General features: G+C 42.4%; 1 protein-coding gene across 1 annotated transcript in view; it reads right to left on the bottom strand.

The window, feature by feature from the left end:
• Positions 1-16,710, bottom strand: part of TNKS (tankyrase) — a 131,472-nt gene extending 114,762 nt beyond the window's left edge. Inside the window, exons 1-2 of the mRNA XM_085058464.1 lie at positions 16,171-16,710; positions 5,629-5,853 (exon numbers count right to left, since the gene is read on the bottom strand). Coding sequence (XP_084914590.1) covers positions 5,629-5,853; positions 16,171-16,666 — 721 coding nt within the window. The 5' untranslated portion in view covers positions 16,667-16,710. The remainder of the gene's footprint in view (positions 1-5,628; positions 5,854-16,170) is intronic.
• Positions 16,711-23,142: the final 6,432 nt, after the last annotated feature.

Genomic DNA, 23,142 nt, shown 5'->3' on the forward strand with positions numbered 1-23,142 from the left:
AGATCTTCTGCTTGGAAGGCAAAACACTCTGAGCATTCTAAAATCTCATGGGACAAAAATACCATAAACTGCAGTAATTTCACTATTTGCTCTACATGCCTTACTACTACCAAACAGACAAGTAATTCACTGATTTTAGTAGTTCAATGATTTTATCATTTCTACAATTGCTTTAAGGTTTACTGTGAGCTAGTTCTACCCATAAACTACCTTTCATAGATATTTTTCTTAATCCTAACAGGTTTATCTGTCCTGCAGAAAAGGTCACATCATACTCCCTACACATCTTTCAGTCTAAACATGCATGCTAGCTCAAGGTAGTAACTGATGGATTCTTCTCCTTCCTCAGTTGTGAGGAAGCACAGCAGGGTGAGGAATGTTTTGACACGTTTACAAAGGGGCACTTAAATAATAGTGATCCCTATATTAAGGGCAGGATCTATACATCAGAAAAGCTGTCAGCTTAAAAAAGTTTCAGCTTGCTTGCTTGTTGTATCTTTCAAGTACAAAAAGGGTAACGAGAAAAAAATTAACTTTGACAGAAGTTCTGGTCAAAAAGAGACAAATGCACCTTGACAGTACCATTAGAGGTCACTTCATAGCATTGGAACAGTAAATTCATCATGCCACAGGATCTTTGCAGTAATTTTTACAACTAGCCCAAGGAAGCCAGTAAAACCGCTAGTCTCAAAGTCATATTAAGTAATTCTGAAGAAATCCTTTTAGCACTGCACAGGCTAAAAGTGATTTTTAAAAACTTTTACAGCTTTGTACAGTGATGAAGGCAGCTTTTCAGTGGATAGGATTTTTATTTCCCTAAAATTACTATAGTGCTCTCTATGTTCAGATCCATAAATCATGGCATCACCACAGAAGATGCTCATGTCTGCATATTTTGAAGGATGCCCTTAAAAACTAAGCAGGTGTATGACAACTGACATAATATTTAGCCTAGCAGTCCTACAGATATCAACACTTAACTGGAGATGCAAACAGAAAAAAAAATCTCTGCAAGAACAGCTACAGCTTCTGCAGAAACAAACACACTGCAGGGCAAAGCAAACACGGACAAACTGCATAAGCACAGCTTCTGTAAGGTTATTTTAGCCTAGGTAAAAAAACAACAAAACAACAAAAAAAACAAAACAAAACAAAAAAATGTGCTACACAAATACTTTTAAAGGACCTGTTAGCACACAGGAACTACCCTGAAGCTATTCCCATGCCATGCTCAGCAACCAGAAAACCAAACCAGAAAGAAAATTAGGTTACCCTATAAACCTACTTCACCCATTTTTGGTGTCCATACCCCCCATACCAACCACTCACCCTTAAAAAAAATGGCTGGGGGCAGAGGAAGGCAGGAGGCAGAAATACCAGAATATTCAAGAGGATAACATTACAGAAGATTCTGTTTTTCAGTTTGGAAAAGAGACATTTGAGGGAAGAAAAGAGATAGAGATCTATAAAATCACAAAGGACATGCAAACAGGGAACAGAAATGACTGCTCAGTAATTCTCATGGAAGTCCTGAATAGCTTGCAATAAAAGCCATCAAGAAATCAAGAATACTGTTTTCACAAAAAGGAAGAGTTGTTTTCTTTCAGCAAAGCTATTAAACTGTAAAATTCTCTTGCCACAGAACACCTTCAAAGCCAAAAGTATAGCAGTATTTAGGAAGTGAATTAGAGCTTTCAGGAACTTTGTATACAAATTGCTATGCAACACAGTTCAAATGTAGCCTCTACTTCATCAAGTTCCTAAATCGCGGATTGCTGTGAGAAAGGAGGATACGTTCAAGGCATTTATAGTCTCTGAGCATCATGAGCTACATGTCATTTACGCAAAAAAATGAGCTATGTGGATCTTCATCTGCAAGTCTATACTGCAGTCAGACTGAAGAAATACGTAATTCTCTCTCCCCAGCCCAGCATGCAGAACAGTCACCACCCTGACATCATAGCATTCCTCCAAACGCACTTTGAGAATTCACCTCTCATCCACTGTTCCATGACAAAATGCAACACTGAGAAACAAAATCACTTTTCATTAGCTCTAGAAGCAGTTCAGAGACACTGAAAGAGCATCTTCCTGACAGATAAAGCAATCCAAGAAGTCACAAATATTGGAGAACACTAACAGTTGGTTCCAATGCTTCAATAAGTTTAGTCCAAAAACTGATTGCATAAAACAAACAATGCTTTCAAGTGTATTCAATTACTTAGCAACTCAACAGATCTGCAGGGACTGAATAGACTGCAAGAGATGATCAGCAGACCAGCTGAGTACTGCTTACCAAGACCTACAGTTCCAGACCCAGAACACAAAAGCAACTGCCACCTAAAAGAGCCAATACTCCTCCCAAACTCAGCACATTCATCTTCTCTCCCTACACTGTCCTATGACTGCAATATACAACAAGTAAAACAGAAGAAAAAGAACTCACATCAGCCATTTGCTGCCTTGCAGTTTCCTGGGTGGAAGTTTGTGCACAGTCTGGTGAGTTTTCACCAGTTCATCTATACTTCTTATTTCTACACAAGCTTCCCAGTGGCAGGGTTTGTACCTATTACTCTAAATTCAGCAGTACAGCTGAGAACTCACAGTACCTTTAGCACAAATATAGACACTCCATGCCAACACTTGTGCTAGACACAAAAGTATTCTACTGCTGTGGTGACTAACTGTCTTTTGTTGGTCTTCCTACCCTGCTTCAATGCCTTGATATTACTCCAAAAAAATCATCATTCATGAATGTGCTGCATCTCTGCATGCTGTTCAATTATCACTTTTCCCCCTTTTGACCTGTAAAGTGGCCAAAAAAAGTGTTCTATACTAGATGTGATAAAAAAAATATGCAGGCTGGGGTGGCACAGAAGAAGCAAAGGAGAGAAGATAAAGTGGAAAATTCTTACCCATTATATCATTTGGAAGATGCCAAGAATAGGTAGCCAAGAACGAGGTTAGATGACTAATTTCTATACAGTCTATCACTTTTCAGATATCCAAGTTCAGAAAAAATTCTAGGTTATGTCAGGATTTCCAGACACTGTTCTTCAATCAAAGCTTTTTAAAAAGCATGCCCTGCTTGTTTAAAAAGGAATGCTCTAAGGATGTGGTTTTTGATTTTTAAATTTTTTTAACAGATCCGTTTCTTCCATCATATCAGTTGCAACAGGATACACTTAAGGTGTAAATAGCAGTACTGTACAATGTACTCCAAAAAGCTATTCAAATATTCCTAGTCAGAATTCATGCCCTAAACAATCATCGTTCCATTATCCCTGTGCATAATATATTCCTTCAAAAGACTTTGAAATTAAAGTGAAGATCTTAATACAAAGATTTTATATAAGACTGTTAGAAAGAAACAGGAACTTTGCCCAAGACAGCAAAACATGCTTAGGTATAAATTACACATAAACCCACTGCAAAAACGAAAGAAAAGAATTCTTTGTCTATACATGTCCTATCAACTAAATCCCAAAGTAGCATCATACTACAGTACATACTAATCTGGTGACTACTGACACTGCCTTCAGTAAAAATTCTCACTTTGACAAATGAAGTATCTGACAACATACATGGATAACTGTAACTAAACTGAGGGCAACAGCATCATGCTTGCTTGTTTCAAATCAATTATTAAAAAATGCCCCAAAATTCTTACAAAGACACTTGCAGGCAGATTGGAGAAGAACTGCATGTAGTGCTACAGGCCTGCTCACTACTTCCAAGGAATCCTATCACTGCTCCAGACAGCAGAAGAGCTTTGGGATTTGATCCGTAAGGACCACATGCTGAACATTTACATATACATGGATCATACCCTAAGTCTAGCATCAACATTTAGAGTCACAGATCTAATCTGTGCACAAAATACAGAACAAAGTTCTGTGTAACACAAGACAAATTTAAACCTGTACCTCATCAAGCCCACAACTTCTTGCTGAATTAAGAGTGAACTTTAAAGGTACCATCAGTTCTTTGGTTATACAAATTAGATCTAAATAATCTCAAATTACTTAACAGCATTGTACATCACAATGGATGTACCACATAATTTGCCCCTGGTTCTGACCTGCCTCAACTCCTCCAGAGAGTATCAAAGTCTTTAGACAAGCCACCCAAAGCAACACTACCCATGCTGTGCTAAATCCTAAAACCTCTGTCACAACCATCTTTCATCTTATCATCTAGAAACATAAAGGTGTGCTGCTGCACCCTCTCCTGCTTTAACACAAGGTTTTAAAAACTGAAGAAGACAAATCTTTTCTGAAGTAAACAAACCCAGTCCTCCTTTAAGGTCAATTTTTTAATTCAACCTCTTACTGTCAACCTTTCTCCCATTTAATTTGGATTTTCAGTCAGCAGTTCCCAAAACCAGGCAGACTCCAGCACTGAACAGACCACTGTAATTACTTCTTGTCCCATACAAAATTCCAGTTATTACCTGGAATGAAGCTTACTTTTCCATTCAATATTGTCAGAGTAGACTGTTACTGGAACCTACTCTCTTCCCACATACTGCTGCATAATCAACTATACTCAACTTCTATAGAATATTCTCCATATATTTTACCTTGCACACAGATAAAAAGGAATCCCTCAATCCCTTGTAAAATGAAAAAACAGATTTAAAAATCATATTTTGGCTCCAATTTTCTTTCCCTCAATTTTTGGTGTTTAATTTAAAGTACTGACTTAAATATTGCAATAAAGCTAATGCAAGACTTTGTTCTTTAAGTTTTGCAGCTTTCTCTGAAGGATTTTTATGTAATAAAACTTTCAGCAAAAAGACATTATCTGAAAGTCTGAGAATTGTGTCATCTGGATAACATGCAGAACATATAGTTCATAATCTTAACTGAAGTTCTTAAAAGTCAGGCTTCCCTTTACATGTTTGATTTTAAAAAATGCTGAGCAGATAATTTTATTCAAGTTAGTAGATGTTAAAGGAGCATAAATTCAAGAAACTGCTCTGAATGTAAAAAATAGCAATAAAAATAGAAGTACCCATTTAGAAGCAAAGTACTACTAAGTACACTAAGAAAAACCACAAAAGTTAAAGACATCCTGACTGAAAAGCTCTTTGTTTGTCTTCAGCAAATTTTAAATGGTTGAAGTGTTCTATTTTATTTGAAATTGCTTTGGCTCCAGGCTACAAAAGACATACTGAAGATAGATCACTGCTGAACAATTTTATTGGAAAGCTCCAAAGGACTGTTGTTACTCCATATTGCATAGAATGCAAGTTTTATCATCTTCCTAACTGCTAATACAATATACAGAGCAGCCCAAAAAGCAAACACTATCTAGTAAAGCTAGTTTGCTTGACAGGAACCAAGAAAGGCAAACCTACATATTCAGATTTTAAACACTGTAATTCAACAAAAAGGAGACTTCATTCAGTCTCTCCAGGATAGTTTTTCTGATGCAAGTCCTGCAAACCTCGTATTACAGACCAAGAAAAAGTTAAATTACTATCATTGTACCCACCTGCCAGATTAAAAGTAGTCAGCTTTTAAAACAAACAATATCTTCCATCTCAAGTTCAGCACATAAACAATTACAACTTCACAAAACATATCAGGTAAAATTGCAACCTAACAAGTGACAGACACTTACCAATGCACACATCTATCTTCCCCTTGATAGCAGCCTCATGCAAAGGAGTGTAGTTCCAATTGTCCCTAGCATTTGGGTCTGCCCCCTGACACAGCAGCAGACTGACCACTTCTGCATGACCAAAGGAGCAGGCGTTGTGCAGGGGGATCAGTCCTCCGTCGTCACGAGCATGAACATTGGCTCCTGTCTGCAGCAAGTGCTCTACAACATCCTTCCTTCCAAAACCTGCAAGAGAACATACTGCTGTTCATTTGTCTGGCAAAACAACATGATTTAGTATCTAAAACTGTCCACTCTTGGTTCAGTGTACATTATTCATGTCCCACATCTACTTTTTGATTCATTTCCCATAAAGTTAGACTCTATTCACCTGCTCAAACAACAGCTGGACAATTATCTCACACTCATGACAAAGCTGAACTATATTGTATTATAGTCTGCCTGGCTACCACTCTATCTCATTAGGAAGTTCTACAAAGGCTGCCCATTCTTTTTCAAGGAAAGCTTATTATGAATTTTAAAAAATTACATAATCTGTATGTACATAAAGCAAGTGTCTTACACACTATCTCCTGACATAGGTCTTCATCTTGGAGCAAACCTCATATGTATCCTTGAAGTACACTGGCAGTGTTTAAGCGGAACAACTTTATCCTAATCCAAACTTCATTCTTGTTCTTTTACAAACAGTCTGGCTACTTCCAACTGACAGAGTAAGACATTACAGACAGGTAGACCCAAGACCTCATTTGGGAAATAACATCTCAGGAAGGTGTCAGCCTAGGAATGAAGCCTCTGTTATGACCAGGGAAGACATAACCACAAAGCCACAATCATTAAACTAACATACTTCCAAATTTTGAATCAGCATGCCAGGCTCTGACACCTTTAGCTTGTTGCCCATGATGAACTGGGAAAGGTTACACTGTCCAAATCTGCCTCCTATTGCCCCAAAAGTCTTAGTTCAGCAGTCTCTAAACTTTTGACTATGCACACCAATCACTAAAAAAATTTTTGAGCATGCACCCCCAATATACATAAGTTTATAAGTCATTACTGCATAATTAAAAACATGCACAAAAATAGGAACTTTAAAAGGCTGATATAAAGATGAAATAAATATTGTTTTTAAATTTCTATGATACTATTGATGGTACAAAATAGATTTTGTTCTTGCACCCCAATGAAATATTTTGCACATTCCACTTTGAAGACCCATACCTTAGAGGACAGGAACAAAAATCAGGCTCAACAGGGATAGCTTGAACTAAAACAGAAGTGTTCATTTTTGCACCAAGTTGCACCTCAAAGATTATCTGCTTTTCTTATAAACCTCAGGGCTAAAAGCAGTTATCACTGGAGATTTTAAAAGACTGTCACTTTAAGAATTATTGTCTTTTCTGGTAATCATGTGTACCAATCAGATTAAGGGTTAAGAATCCCACACGTATGAAATGTGTTTATGAAACCACTGACTTAAATGCTGCAGCAAGTGAAATTCCAGCACAGGATACCAACTGGCAGCTTACACATTACATTAATTCCACAAAACACAATCAAGACAATAACTAAAGACATTATTTAATTTCTAGAAGACAAAGTTCAAGGGAAGCAACAAAGAAGCTGTCAGTTCTCCTTGAGATGAACACATAACTCAGGCACAGCAAAATGTTGCTGAAACAGTGACAGAAATGGTTCTCAAAAGTCAGCACCCTCTGTGACAGGCAACAACTCATGCCCAAGCACTTCTCAAATGGAACATTTACCCCAGAGTTGCAGTCATTGAATAGGATCTCCACTCCAATGAATTAAGGCCTACTTAATTCTTCACTGCTAGTTTTTGCCAGAGTAGTGCACTACTTACAGCTATGCAGACTTGTAACTCAGAGTTAACATGCTTTTCCTGCCACAGTCCATACAGTAAGATCTCTGAGCCTGATCTACCAGCTTTGCATCCACACTAGCTTACCCACTTAAGTCTAATGTTTTAACTTGACATCCAGCTTTCAGTCAAGCGGCAGGCTAGCCATTCTGCAGGAATTTACAGTCTCCTCATTGAGGAACAGAGTTCTTCAACATCCTCTGAAGGACAGAATTTTTCTAGAAGCTGACTAATGCAGAGCCAAGAAAAAAAAAAAGAAAGAAAAGAAGAAAGAAAAAGGAAAAAAAGCTGCTTCTACCATGGCTTAAGAATCCTGATGACAGTTTAACAAAATCTTTATTTCTATCAGAAGAGGTATTCTTCTTTGAGACACAAACAAGCAGGTGACAGAAGCGTCTGGGCAAGACACCAAGGATACACACCCAGACGCTCACTTCTACAAGAGACTGTAGCAGTTCACTCCTCGGTTAATCCCACAGTAAGGAAGCTTAAGGACTCCAGCCAGCAAATGCAGCCTGGTTACTTTTTGATAGCTGTAAGCATTCACCCACCCCCGCTGTACAGAGCACTCACCTGCTAGCAGCAGAGATGCTGGACCATTACAAATGACAAGTTAACACACGGAGCAGTGACCAAAGTCCGTTTTCTCTAACACATGAGGGTAAACAGCAGATCAGCAGCTGCTCGGAGACTGGCACCCCAGGCAGCAATACAGTTTTAGTCCACCACTGCAGATGAGTCAAAGCTTTCTGGTACATTATATACTGATCCCTGCCCTTTAAAAATTACATTACAGAAACGGAAGCACGAGGATCAAAGCTGGCATTATTATAAATTATACTAGTTTATCATGACAAGACAGCTACCAGAAGACACGTTTTTGTTAACTGAACTGTCAGCAAGGCCACTGCTACTGCAAAACACTGCAGCTTCCAGAAAGAAAACTCATTGTTTTGTTTGTTTCTGTTGTAAAGCAGTCAAGAAACATCACCTGTAAGTCTCCAAACAGCAAATGACAGCTTAAATGGGTGCAACAGCAAACAAAGAGTATCTGGTCCCCCAGAAAAGATAACAGGCCTGGGACATAAAGACCAAGAAGTAAGCCCTCAAAGTTTCCACATTTATATTGCTCATTTGGCTGGCAAAGGAAAATTGAGCAAGACAAGAATTAGGAAAGTATGTTTCCAGCTAAACAGTAAATCCTTATTAGACTTCAGTTTTTATAGACTGAACTATTAAAAACAGTGCCAAATTGCATGAACATTTGGTTCACATGTATTTCTTGTCTCTCAAGGAAAAACCACCTGAGTATACCTGAAATCCAAGATTCCTTTTCAAATTGTTCACTGTTTCAGGACTACACACACAATTCTTCAAGATACTGCTGGTCATTGATGAGGGTATCTTCAGCAACGCCAGCAATAAACACTTCACACTTTTTGTTGAATTACCTCTTTTGTTCAGTCCTTAAAAAGCACTGTAAAGGCTACTGTGATTTTATCCCACTACACCAACCATCTTTCAGAGAAAGAGTAACCAATTATGGGAATAGCTTCCCCACCACCAACAGTAAATCTAAGGTGTTGAATTGTCAAAGTGCTAGAAAGACTTCAAAATGACCCCACAACCCAATTTGATAAAGCAGGTGTAGCTACCAAAATTTCTGCAGTGGCTGGGTCATCTTTCGTAAAAAAAAACAAAACCAAAAAAAAACATGCAATGCCATTTGTGACTTATGAAGCATATACAGTTCAGCTTAAGCTGAAGAAACTTATTTGATGGCATTTATGATGACTTTTAAAAACTTACTCTTGTATATTTCCCGTGCAACTTTAGTTTACAAAGTCTAAGGAAGAGGTCCCAAGAAAAGGCCTGTAATCAAAGATCCCAAAAGACAACCAAATAGAACGTTCCTACATAAGACATCCAAAACCAGGGTAACCACAGAGAAGAGTCCCATTTAAAGGCCCAGTAAGCAGACTTGTTTTGATGAGATTCATCTGTCAGCTTCCAAAGCATACTCATGGACAGGGTCCCTTTAATAATGTAAAACCTGTTTGTAAAAACCTTTACACAGGTAAAATGCACAAGCTTTGCCCTCATTTTAGATTCTTTACACAATTCAGAAATCTCAGGCAGGTTGTAGTACCTAAAAAAACATTGTCCCTGAGAGAAAGGAAACAGTAATTCCATTTTAAAAACACAGTAGCAAAATAACATCTGTAATTTAAGGACGAAACAGCCATCAGCCAAATCAAAGGCAAAAATTAAGGGTGACCAATGGACTCTTCATTCCTCCAGTTATGTCAGAGGAACAAATGAAGACAAAGGCTTAGTGAAAGTCAGGAGATGGACACAGCTACGACAGCTTTGTGCAAATCAAGAGATCAGCACAACAATTCGCAGAAAATGCCACTTAAGTAGCTCTCTGCCAATGATATATTCTCGCCTTTTTCCAATTTATAACCATCACCTTAGGCTGAAAGTGAGGAAAAAAAGGCTTTAGGTAGCAAACTGGCAGCTTGAAAATTAAGCTAAATAAAAATTTTAAATGCCATCAGAGAAGACGGCACACACAGACACCACCAAATGCTTACTACTACTGCCACGACGTGCCCTGCTCTCCCCATCACATCCTGCTCTGACACTTGTCCCACCTCTTCTTGTGGCATTTAATCAAAGGAACAAGAGGCAATGGGCTGAGCATGCTGAATGATGAGAGAGGAATGTAAGGAAAGCAACAGAAACACCAGTTGTACCCTCCATGACATACTGAGCGATTTAACTACATAAACTGAAAAGCCTTCAAGCTGGGAAAAAGAGCACCTGGTTCAGTACTACTGAAAGTCTAAGATTTTGCATTTATTTCCTCTTGCAAATTCCTTCAAAGAGTTTTTAAATGGGAAGGAGACACATTGCGCAAAGAATTAAAAGATAATTCAAGTTAACAAGTTACTAGTCACGAAGAGAGCAAGCTTAAACTTTCTATGAAGTAATACACTTGTGACACTAACAGAGTTCATGTACCACAAATGCTACCAAAAACATAAAAGAAAGAACTTTAAATTGGAGGCCAGTAATTTATCAATTCGTCTTTTTTTACATGAAAAAGTGTGCACTTTGCAGACTCTGGGGCTGTAAGACTGCAAGGACATCTCCTAATTGACTACACAATTTGCATTCTTCATTCTATTCATATGAATCCAGCTGAAATTTATTAACCTCATCTTAAATTGCACAAGACAAAATTAAAGTGACTTGGCTTTACAAACACCCATGTGACGTCAGACATCTCTTCTATGACAAGGACATAAGGGACAACTGCATCAAGTTGAGTCAGAGTAGCTTAAGAATGGTGTCTCAAGCAAGGCTTTCCAGAGCAGTATCATCTAATTTGCTGTACACTTCACCACAGGTGGATTGGTCAATTCAGGTGACTCTGCACAGAGTGGAAGTGTGTAGTAAGTTACCAACTACTTCATTTCCTGGCTCTCCTTCAAGTAACACTTAGTAGCTACTTCTATCAGCTCTGCCTCCGTAGTTGCTTAGCTTACATATGCCAAAGCAGCTTGCATTTTTATGACTAACAGCTTGCTAGCTGACAAATCAACTTGATCAGCTCTCTAAAACTCTGACCACTGACTGCTTCCCAATCCAAGTGAGATCCCTGTGCCTTCAGGATTAAAGCTGTACATTCCAGAAATTTTCAAAAGCATCATTATTTATGCTAGTCTTTACAATGTGAATAGACTTCCAACAGTTATTACTAGTGATATTAAAAGCATGCTTACACAAAACTGCTTTCCCCAAAGAATTTTGCAATTACTACACATAAACAGAAAGAAAACAAGCTGTATCACTGATGCTTTAACAAGTCACCTTAAATCAGGTTACTCCAAGCCTGAGCTTCAGTGAGACCACCAAGAACATTCCACTCCGTGATCCCAGCTCCATAACTTCCAAAAGCCACTCCTGGAAGCCTCCATCTCTTCTTGGTACAGAAGTGGGCATTAAGCCACAGTTCAGCATGTATTATTAGTACTCTCTATATCCCTGGGTTAAACACTAGAAAGAGAATACCTGTAAAGCTAAAAGAATGTGTTGCACAAGAACTTGAGGGGCTAACTTCAAAAAATCAGATAAAAAAAAAAAAGTTAAACTTCCCATTAAATGGGTGTGAAACTGGACAAGCTTATGACTGTGGCTATATGAAGAAACTAAGCAGGACTCAGCTTATTTCTACCAGGTCCATCCACCTAGTCACTTCTGAAAGAGGTGCTATTACTAACGATTTACCAGCAAGGACTAGTCTAAAAACGTATGAACCGAGGTGCAGGCAGCAAATACATATGTATCTTTTTGTAGGGCTAAACCTTGTTTCAGAAGGGAAAAAGCAAGTCTGTAACCAAGCTGGCTCCAGGAAAACGCTGGGATTTCAGACAAACACTCACAGGAGTCCTCCCCATCCAGGCATATTAACGGTAGAAAAATCACAGAAAATCAACCTTGGTATGTAAGTGCTGCACATGGAGGATGACACACACAGAGCCATGAAAGCATCACTGTCAACCTGCTTCAAACACAACGGACCAACACAAGGGCCTCAACTTGCAAACCACATAATGAGGCACAGGATGTATCCTAGACTGAGAGTAAAGTCACACCATATCCTATACAAATTATACCTAAAGTATGATGCCTTACAACATAGACTAAAATCATCCGACTATGACAAAAAGTCAACAAGAAAAAACTTCCTCTCATACAATCACAGAATAACCAAATAATTTGGTTATGCTAGCAAAAAAGGTATTTTATTAACTATGTGACAACATCCCCCTCAAAGGCAGAATTGTCAGGCCAGTTTACAAGAAGAGACAACACCAGCGTGACAAGTATTTTCAGCTACTGAGGGGTACATAACACAGTAAAGATGTTCATATTTTGGAGAAATAAACAATGACAGTTAATATCTTCCTCAAGGAAAAGAGGTAACACATCTTTAGATCAAAGGAATGCAGTAGAAAGACAAGCAAATGAAACAGATTGTCTCATTCAACCTAGTTTGAAGAAGAGAATCGTTAAACAGAGCACAGAATATTCCAGTGAAGAGGGTGCAAAACACAGGAGAAACAAGTTACTTCTAATACAAGTTAACAGTCCAATTATTTCATGAACTTGTTATCACAGGATGACCCTCTAAAACATTTAAAAGCTGGGTTTTTTTCAAACAATTGCTGAGCTACAAACTACACGAAGAGTACTCAGCAAGTATCATATGAGGAGGGCAAGTGTATAACCCTTCCCTAGGTATCTGCTTTTGGCTACCAGTATGATAAAAAGTTAAGCCAAACACACCTTTGTCCATGCTTACCACAGTTGCTTTTAAAATTCTTTTAGTTACAAGCAAGCTAGTTTTCATTGAAATAAACTGAATGTAAAAGCTATGCATACATTAAGACCTCCACTTTTTGAGGGTTTTGTTTGTTTGTTTGTTTTTGTTTGGGTGAGGTTTTGTTTGTTTTTTTGGTTGGTTGGTTTTTGGGGGGTTTTGTTTGTTTGGGGGGTTTTTTTGTTGCTGTTTTTGTTTGGGTTTTTGTTTTTGTGTCTTAAAGTCACTCAATCACTTTCAAGTCTTGGACAATATCCAAAGCCTGAACTGGTACCAGAGACCCAAATATCCTGCAATTCACACAGCAGTTGAGACAGTACTCAGTTTTCCTCTTTCCAAGCAAGGGGGATGAAAGGAAAACCATCCTCTTTTCAACCTCTTCCTGCTTGCAAAAGAGGCCTCCATCACCCTGATACAGACTCAGTATTAATTTCTGCTTTATTAATAGCTAACCAAAGCAGGTCAGATTTACTCAGCACACTACCTGACATTTGAACACAGAGCTAAAGAACCAATTCCCCTTTATTCAGTTCAAGTGACAATTCGGGTATCCCAAAGAGAGAAAGCATGGATAACACTGTTGCTTCAATTGGATGCAGCCATGCACAATTTATCTGAAAGTGAATAATGGATGGATGACTCCAACTTCTAGAAACAGATTTAGACCTATCCCCAGCTTTTAAAATAACTGGTGACAGATTTCAGCTCTCACCTTACCTCTAGCTTACACACATGCTAAGGATTCTGAGTGCTCTCAGAAGTCACTCTTTTCATAATCCTTCTGCCACAAGAAAGGACATAAATGCGATTTTGAAATCAGAAATCTTACAAAGTTTAAGGAAACCCAAACAGTACTTTTTACAAGGAACTGTAACTGGGGAAGTTTTCCTTCCCTACTACAGTAAAAGAACTTAACTGACTGGCACTGCTGCCAAAAAGGACATCTGTAAAAACAGACTGAGCTGGGGAGAAGTTGAGTACCCTGTGGGAGGAGGGAAATAAAAAAAAATAAAATTCAGCTACCCCCAAAAATGGGAAATGAAGAAGAAATTACAAGAAGAATTCCTCTTTCACAAAACACAACATCAGAGGTTAAACTCTATTCATTTAAGAGTTTAGCTTCAAGAGGTTTGAAAAAAAGCAATTTGAAACATGACATACTGCTCTCTTAACCACCCATTCCCCTAGTAAAGGCCATACAATTCACACCTAGGTATGGCTCATAAACATGAGCTACTATCCAAAACACAGCTAACCTATACACACCAGACTGCTGTGCCCATAAGCAAACAAGTTTTATTTTACCTTTGGCCCACAAAAAAGATCAAATCAACACACTGCATCACTGGCAGGTATACACTGCCTAAGATCTGATGCATTCCAACAACATGCTTGTTTACAGGCCTTTCCAAAATGCAGGATCTCAAGATCTTTGTAATAAGAAATCTGCCTCATGCTCTTACATGTCAAATCCATTTGGACCTGACATGCAGCAATTTGAGATAAAATAGGTATGGCATCTAAAAAAAAAAATCTTTAAAACTAGAAAAATAGCTATGGGAATTTGTTAGGTACAAGAACTTTCTCTGCTATTTTCCTCATGCTACAAGGAATTGCCTTCCACTGCTATTACAGTAACAGCTTAATGACCTCTATCAGCTTTCAAAACCTTACCCCCCTTAAGTAAGTTTGTCCATTTCTTCTCTAATCAGAGCAAAAGTTACCAATGCAGCTTCAGCACTACAGTTTGTACTAGCACTAAAGTTACAACCTGAGATCTCAGTTCTAGTGGAAGCAGAAAGGTTTAACTTTAAGTCTGAATCAAAAATTAGCAAAGCAGACTCAAGCCTTCCAAAACATTAGGAACTTCATTAGCATACATGCAGTAGATACCAGCATTATATTCCAGGGTTCATCAAAATTAAGTCTATCTCCATACCCTAGAAGTTTGCTGTTTTAAACTCCACTTGTGTATGTCCTGCTTTGGTAGTAGATTTCAGGGATCAGAGAAAAAAGAAAAATTACCAGCTCAGCTCCAAAAGTTCCCTTAGGGGCATTGTCAAATGCCTCTTGTACTTTGAAAACAAAAACAAACCTATACAATCTCAGGGTGTGTTATGTGACTGATAAATTGTACAGCACCACTTAAAAGTTCCAGGCAACACTGTACCATAAAATGTTCATTTTGCTATTGATTTCAACACAGTGCTTTAGATCCATATGCCAGCATTCAAACACTCACCGTTCAACATAGACTTGTTAATTATCTTAATTTATGTGTACCAGTGCACCACAAAGCTCAAACAAGATCTGTGTGCTTCACTACATAAGGTCCAGTTCTGTAACACTGTGGCACACCTCAGAAAGCTCTCACACTGACCACAGACCTAGCAATTGTACAAGTCCTGAGTTAGGGCTGATGATTTAAAAAACCTTCCTCACTTTACTTTTATCATGAATTTTGTATGCCTTGTGTCCCCACTGAAGAACACACCCTGTAAAAAATGTTCTTTTTATGAACTGCAGTAACCTGTAACAGATCTACTTGCCGAAAGATAATATTTACTTACAGTTAGTCTACCTCGTTGGACCTTACTGCTAAATTGCTTTCATGACATTAGTTCTGATTACAATGACACCTCTTCTCTGCACAAAGAGGTGTATTCTTTCCTGGACACATCTGTAACTTCTATCAAGTTCAGTTGCTCCACTTGACCTCTTTCCCCAGCCTATTCAGACCACAAGAACAGCAGATATCAATCAGCAACCATGCCCAAATGAAAGAAGTTACAAAGTACAAGGCATCAGAATTGATTCCCATGAAGTGTATGTGTATCACAGAAGTCCCTGAGCTGTTACAACACACGTGAAACCCTTACTTCCAGCCAACTCTGTCCTGAATTTCAGTTTCTCGCTGCCTAAGCCCACTGCACAAGTTTGCAGCAGCCCATGGATATCAAACGCAGAGATCACCGTCCATTTTTTTAGATCTTACAGTCTCTTTACGCTTCCAGGATCTCCTCTCCCCCCCGCCTCACCCGAGGTGGAATCCGAGAGGAAGGGGATTTAACAGCCACGTCCCAAGAGCCTGTAGCGGAACGCCGCCGGGAAAGCGAGTGCGCTTACACTCTTCCTCCCAGCTTAAGCTTGCCCACTCCCGAACCCCCGAGGCGCTGGAGGCCCCCTGCCCGAAGCTCCTCGTGGGGAGCCCTCCCTGTCCCGCTCGCTGTCACTGCCCTGCCCGGGCACGGGAGGCCCCGGTACTCACCGGCGGCGAAGTGGAGCGGCGTGGACTTGCGCCCCGCCATGTCCTTGGCGTTCACGTTGCCCGTGTCCACCAGGCGCTTCACGCGCGTCACGTCCCCATTCCTGCAGGCCTCCAGAAGCTCGCGGAACGCCCCGCTCGCCGAGCCCGGGCCCGCCGCTTCGGGGCTCTCCGCCGCCGGGCTCGACGCTGCCGACGACGACGCGGAGGAGGAGGACGAGGACGAGGAGGAGCCGCTGGAGCTACTGCCCGAGCCCGGCGGCGGGGCCGGCGCGGCGGCGCCCGAACCCTCCGCGCACTCCGCGGCCGGAGGCCGGTCCGCGTCGGGGGGCGCCTCGCCCTCGGGACCGGCCAGGCTGTGGCGCTGCGCGGCCGGCGCCAGGCTGGGGCTGCGCGGCGGCGAGGCGGCGGCGGGCGGCGGGGAGGCCGGGCCGGGCGGCGGCGGCGGGTGGTGGTGGTGATGGTGGTGCTGGGAGCGACGCGGCGGCACCGCCGCCATCTTCGCGCCGCTCCGCCCCTCCCGGGCCCGTCACTGCGGCAACGGCACCGCCCCGCCCGCGCTTCCGCCCGCCCGCCAACCCCGAGCGCCGCGCACGGACGTGACGCCCGCGCGGGGCCCGCGGGGCGCGGCCGCACCGGCACCGGCACCGCCCCGGGCGGGGCGCGCCTGCCCCCTGCCGGCCGCCAAGGGCGGGGCGCCCCGGGGCGGGGCTGGGCCGAGCCCGGGAGGGGAAGGCGGAGCTCCGGGCGGGGCAGGCGGAGCTCCGGGCGGGGCAGGCGGAGCCCCGGGTGCGGCAGGCGGAGCCCCGGGCGGGGCCGAGCCCGGGTGGGGCAGGCGGAGCTCCGGGCGGGGCAGGCGGAGCCCTGGGCGGGACAGGCGGAGCACCGTCGCGGCCGCCGGTGCCGGGAGAGGTGCGGGACGGCAGCTCCTGAGACATGACCTCTGAGGGCCGCGCGAGGGGCGCCGCTCCCCTGCGGAGCCCGCCGTGGGGACGAGGCAGCCTTCCTCCGCTCCACGGCACGAGGCGCTGCGAGAGCAGAATCTGGGCAGCTGCTTCTTCACAGCAGCTGTTCCTGTCAAAACTCCAAAAGGACTTTGCAAGCTAATCGCAACACCCCATTGTCAGATCCAAGCTTTGCGAGATATATAAGAGGCATCGGTATGTACTTGTTCAGCTCGCTGCCGGCTTTCCACACTTCACGTTTAACCATCCAGGTGCTTTTGTGGCATTAGTGACAAAAAAATCACATTCCCTTACTGGTCATGCCAGAGGAGTGTGGCTTACCCCGCCGCCATGGGGAGGCAGCTCTTGGCCTGGTGCTCACCTCTCCTCCCCTGCAGGCGATGCAGCTGGCAGCGTGGCTTCACAGAATCACAAAATTTTGGAATGTTCGGGGTTGGAATGGACCTTAAAGAACATCTAGTCCCGACATCCCCTGTCATAAGCAGAGACACTCTCCCTCTAGACCGGGTTGCTCAAGGCTTTTCCAACCTGGCTTTGAACACTGCTTCCTTCATTCCAGTACAGCTCCTTTCCCAAAGACAGGAAATGATGGAGACCAGCAGGAGAGAAAGCTGATGGAGAACCCTAAATGGAGCCTGGCACTTCTTTAAAAGTTTATTAGCTGAGATGAAAGGCCAGTTCTTCACTCATTGCAGGGAGGAAGGAAGCACTGGCTTAGAGCCCATTCGCCAGAGCAAGGCAGTCACTAAAAAGCCACATGGAGCAAATGGCAGAGAGAGGCAAGTGGGGAAAACTGTCTACTCAGAAGCAACAAAGTGTGGAGAGGTGGAACAGGAAGCTAAGGGCAGCTAGGCAGAAGGTGGCTGTCAGTGTTAAAAGGTAAGAAAGAGAAATCCAGGGATACCAGGGACCAAAACATGCCCTTAAGGCCCTTTGTAGAATGAGCGGATCTGAACAACATGGGCGTAAGCAGAATTTAAATATGAATTTTGGTTTGGATGTGGAAAGCAGCAGGAAGATGAGACCTAAGTTCTCCTGGCTTTCTGATATCCAGGGAGGATATAAACACCAATTACGGCTTAAGTCAAAAAGCCCCAATAGCTGTTACTGAGACACCACTTACTTTAACTTTAATCTGTGAGAAAAGGGAAATTCTGTTTACACGAATAATACCAAGAGCAACATTTCTGGAAAATTCTCAGTACACCTGGTGGGGCAGCAGCCACAGGTCAGAGATGGGGAGAGTGAAGAGGAATTCCTGTTAAAGGGAGTGAATATGGCTAAGGCCAGCTGGCCTCATCCCAGCAAACAGATCTGCCTTACCAGTTTCATAGCAAAAGGGCTTTAGGAGTGTTTGTGTAGCACCATGTGATATGCATAAGAAGCACTGACCAGCTCCAATGCTGGGAGCATAGAAAATCAGAAAATGGGAATTCAGAAGAAATTAGGATCTGGTCTAGTGCTACTAAATACCTTTCTGCTGGTGATGACAAGATAGGCATGAAATCAATCCCTGTGACTTGTGGAGAAGTAAACGAAGATCCATTTAAATTTGCCCAGCTCAGTTCTTGTTCGTGCAATGACTTTGAAGGCATGGGCCTTGACCAGGCACTGAGAGAGCTCAGCAAGACTTCCCTGGCATCTGAATTTGGACAGCTGCTGTTTCATGGCTGCCTTTCACTTCAAAATTCCAAAAGGACTTAGCAAACTAATTGCAACATCCCCCTTTGTCAGTACCAAGCTTTGTATGATGTTTAAGAGGCCAGAGCATCAGTATGCACTTGTTCAGCTCACCACTGGCTTTCCACAGTTTATATTTCACCCTCCAGTTGCTTTTGTGGCATCAGTAGCAAAAAAAAAAAAAAAATCATATTCCTCTGCTCTCTCTGTATTTCCCATAAACAAGGCTACAGATAGCATCACTTTTATGAAATGTATTAGTATGCAAACACTTGCTCTACTTCCTGAAAGAATTTTAAAAGCATAAGTCATTTTTTTTAATTGGGGATTCATGGTGGCCTTAAAATTTCAATGTTGGTTGTAGGACTGATGATCTTTAAAGGTGCCTTCCAACACAAATCTTCCTGTGATTCTATGAAAGCTGTGCCTAGAAAAAAACAAGCAAAGAAATTAGGATTCACAGTATGAGACCTAGCTATGAAAAAGTGGGGTCTGGTCACGGGTTACATAGGGGCTGATGCCAAGCAGTTCTGGGGATGCACTTCCTCTTCAGACTCCCATGTTTTGGTGGGGGTCCCTATCCTATTACATTCCCAAATTTCTCCAAGCTTTCGTCTTCCTGCCCCACGTGTACAGCACCACTGATCCCCTCCAGAGGGCTGAGGCAAACAGCAGTGCTGTTCACCCCAACCCTTCTCTTTTTGCTGCCCAAAGCATGTCCAGGATCTCTTCAAGTGCTGCCATCACCATTTGTATATGGCTTGGTAAGCCTTGGGATAGATTCATAGCACTCCTGCAGAAATGGTGGGCAAAGCAGTGTGGAGAATGCAGTTCTGGGCAAAATTTCATCCTTAAAGGATTTCTACTTAAGGCTGAGGAGAAGCATGTGGAGGATCTTTGAAAGCAATCAGTCAGCCCATTTCTTGTTCCCCAGCCAGCCACCAAGCCCTCAGAAACATGACTTTCTTGAATTGGTGCCAAAGCAGGACACTGGGGTTTTTACCATCTGGGCTGTGTGTCTGGTGGTGTAGAGGGTATGCACTCTCCCAAGGCCCTGCCTGCCTTGCTCAGTGTTGGTACAAGAGTCCATGAGCTTTGCATTGGTCCACAGTGCATCCGCTTGCCACAGCAGCTTGAGCTGATTTAGGTTCATGTCCTGTCATAAGCAGCTGGTTACATTTGCACCTCTTGTCCTGCAAAGGCCAGAGTCAGGCTCTAAAATACTGTTCATTACTCAGTGCCTTTCGCCTAACCCAGGAGGGAGGTGCTTTAGAGAGAAATCTTATTAATGATGCAGGTGCAGGGCTCAGTTAAGTGGAAGCACTTCAGATTTCATCTGAATAATTAAATCCCATCAATAGGACTTTGCAGGACTACTATTTAAAATTAATAACTGCAAATGCAATTCTGACATATAATGAAACCCACTGAAATGGGATTTTTTTTTTTTAATAAAATGCTTTATAACTTTCCTGGCAATTTTACAGCCACCTGGCTTTCAGTCCCAGCTGATCCTGAGCTGCAAGAGGGGTTTGGTGTGGTTCCTGAATATTTTTAACCTCCAAAAATTAGGAAATGGCTCCAAAACCAGCATCCAGCATGCTAGTGCTTATGTTTAATGGACCTCTAGTGAGCTGATGAGTAAATTGAGAGGAAATGAGGAAGTCATGTTTGGAAAAATATGTCTTCTCTGCCTAAGAAGATGGGAAGATAAGAGATCATCTAGGTCTGTACCAAAATCTGCATCTTCTGAGAAATAAAATCTTCATTTTCTCCAGGAACTATCTACCCGATTCCCAACTGGCAGGTTTAACTGTGGTGAATATGTTGAAGAAGCCAAGAGAAACCATCCCTGACTGACATTGTGACAAATTTGCACACTTGTGCAAGTATAGTGGCATAAAACACAAGCTTCATAGGAAAGCACCAGGTCTGTGGCTAGCACAGGTCTTTCTCGTGAGAACATTCCGTTGTGTTTTATAAACAAAGATAAAGTTTGGATGTTTTTTAAACAGTGTCTCGAGATTTGGACAGTTCAGGCCTGGCCAATCAGGCCCAGGGGGAGGTTTCTGGCTGACCAATCTGGGCGACCTCTGAAAAGTCTATATATATTGAAATCAAAATAATAAACTTCCTCTTTCTTGCTACACTGAGAACTCGGGCCTTTCTCTGCTAGCGGCTCAACAGCGACACAGGTCTTTCCTCTTTGGACAACCTTCAAGCTGCACTGGTGATGTCTTTGTGTCAGCATGATGTTCATCATGTTTTTCTGCCTTAGTTTCATTCATCACCTACAGGAGCTTATCGAAGTTTGAATAGTACTGCATGGCTTCTCCCTCTCTTCATTATGATGGGGAGGCATTCAGCTCCTGCTGCTTTGCATATTTTGATAGGCAGGTTGACAGTCAAAACTTTCCCTGCTTAGTGAGAAAACTTACCCTGTCTGTCCTTGCATGCTGCCAGAAAGATGTGTTTAATACAGGCCATGACCTCTAATAGCAGGCAAATGGAGATAAGCACTTCTCTCCCTGGTGTTTTTCAGCTGGCTGAGCCAAGCAGCTGCTTGGAGCATCCCTGGTGGAGGGGCTTCTCCAGTTTTCCCATGAGTAACAAGAGGATAATGCAGTGGCAGCCTTTTGAGTTACACTTGCAGGTCATATAGCAACAGGAAGCCTGCCCTGGCCTTAGAGAGGATCTGCAGTGCCCACAGGAGTCAGGGGGTGGATGGCCCTCAGTAATGATGCTGCTTTTGCTGTCTTTACCTGCACAAGGCACTGGGAGGAAGAAAGTTGGTTGCAAATTTAAGCCAGGGTCAATTTTCCCTGCAGAGATCTTTTGTTTCTAGAAACACCATCTTGATTTGAAAACAAGATTTTGATAGCAACAGATTGGGGTTTGCATGTAGAGGGCTGGAAATGAAACCATCAACCTGGTATCACAAGAGCAATTGGGCAATAGGGTTGGAGAAGAGAATGACCCTTTCCCTGGTAGGAACTAAATATGCCACTTTCTAAATGGGGAAGGAGAGTGCTCCTTTTAGAGCACACAGATGGGCTACTTGCCACATGACCTTCAGAAAAGCAAAGACACAAAACCTGGGTTAGCCCAAATAAAAGACATACTGACCCACTGCAGGGATGTTCTGAAAATAAATGAGCACAAGCTTGGAAACTAGTTCTAGATGGGCACAATTTAGCAAGAGGCCATGAAGTATTTCTGTTTCCCAGGGCCAGGATGCGGAAGAATCTTATCCCCAGGTTTAGGCCCTCTCAGCAGAGCCTCATGGATCATGAGTATCCCCGCATACCTCTTCTCCAGCAGAAACCAAGCAGTGGCCCTGAAGCCAAAACATGATCCCAGGCCCCAAGACTGCCTCTGCTGGCTTTGGGCAGATCCTGAATTCCACTTGGAGATGAGTTTTACCTTCACACAGCCATGCTTTCTCTCAGGCCCATGGAGTTTTCTCCGTGTCCTTGCATCCTTTGTCTGGCTTTACTAGCCAACACAGGAATATTTTCCTTACATAGGGTGATGTCATGCTCAGAGGCATACAAGGCATTTAGCAGAAACCTAGTGAAGGTTTGTTAGAACTCAGAGGGCCTGGAAAGTTATTTTATCCTTGCTTGTCTGCTCATGAGGGGAAAGACAGAAACTGAATCTAAGCCTTTGTGATCTTGTAGTTCTAGTAATTTGTAAATTAAACACTTTGATGCAATGACTATGGCTCCACGCGAGTCATACAGCTCCACACGAGGTTAAGCTTTCTCCTCCTCTCCAGGCACAGTTAGATGCACAGGGCCAGCAAAAGGAAAGGTGTCATTCTTGTGATGGCTTTCCACAATAAGAAAGAGAATAAAGGCTGTGAAGCTAGTTGCCCTGTGGACTGACTTTTATTTAAAATCCTTTTTGTCTCTTTATGGGTCTGAAGAAATAGCTTGTAGCACACTTTAATGGTAGCTGTTACAACAAGGTGAAAGGTTTCTTCCAAGGTGAAAGGAAGCACCAAAGCCCCCAAAGCATGCCAGAGTATCTGCTGCTGAACAAAGACCGTAATGTTTTGAAACCTGTGAACCTTTGGCCACGGTGCATTGTTGACATTTGTAAGGGTAAGGTCACACATCTCGGGAAAGCTGAGCATCCACAGCCTCCGTCAGCCTGACTCGCGGCTCTGCTATAAAGGGACTCTATTCCTGCTCGGTAGCAGTGGTGGAAATTTCCCCGCCTATTACTCCGACCGCCTGGAGCAAAGCTTGGCTGAGGAACCTGAAAAAGGCAGTGTTTAGGGTCTGGCCAGATGGATGCAGCACAGGAAACAAAGCACGGCAGGAAG

Source organism: Lichenostomus cassidix, chromosome 4, assembly GCF_008360975.1.
Source record: "Lichenostomus cassidix isolate B80296 chromosome 4, HeHo_3.0, whole genome shotgun sequence".
Lineage (NCBI taxonomy): Eukaryota > Metazoa > Chordata > Aves > Passeriformes > Meliphagidae > Lichenostomus > Lichenostomus cassidix.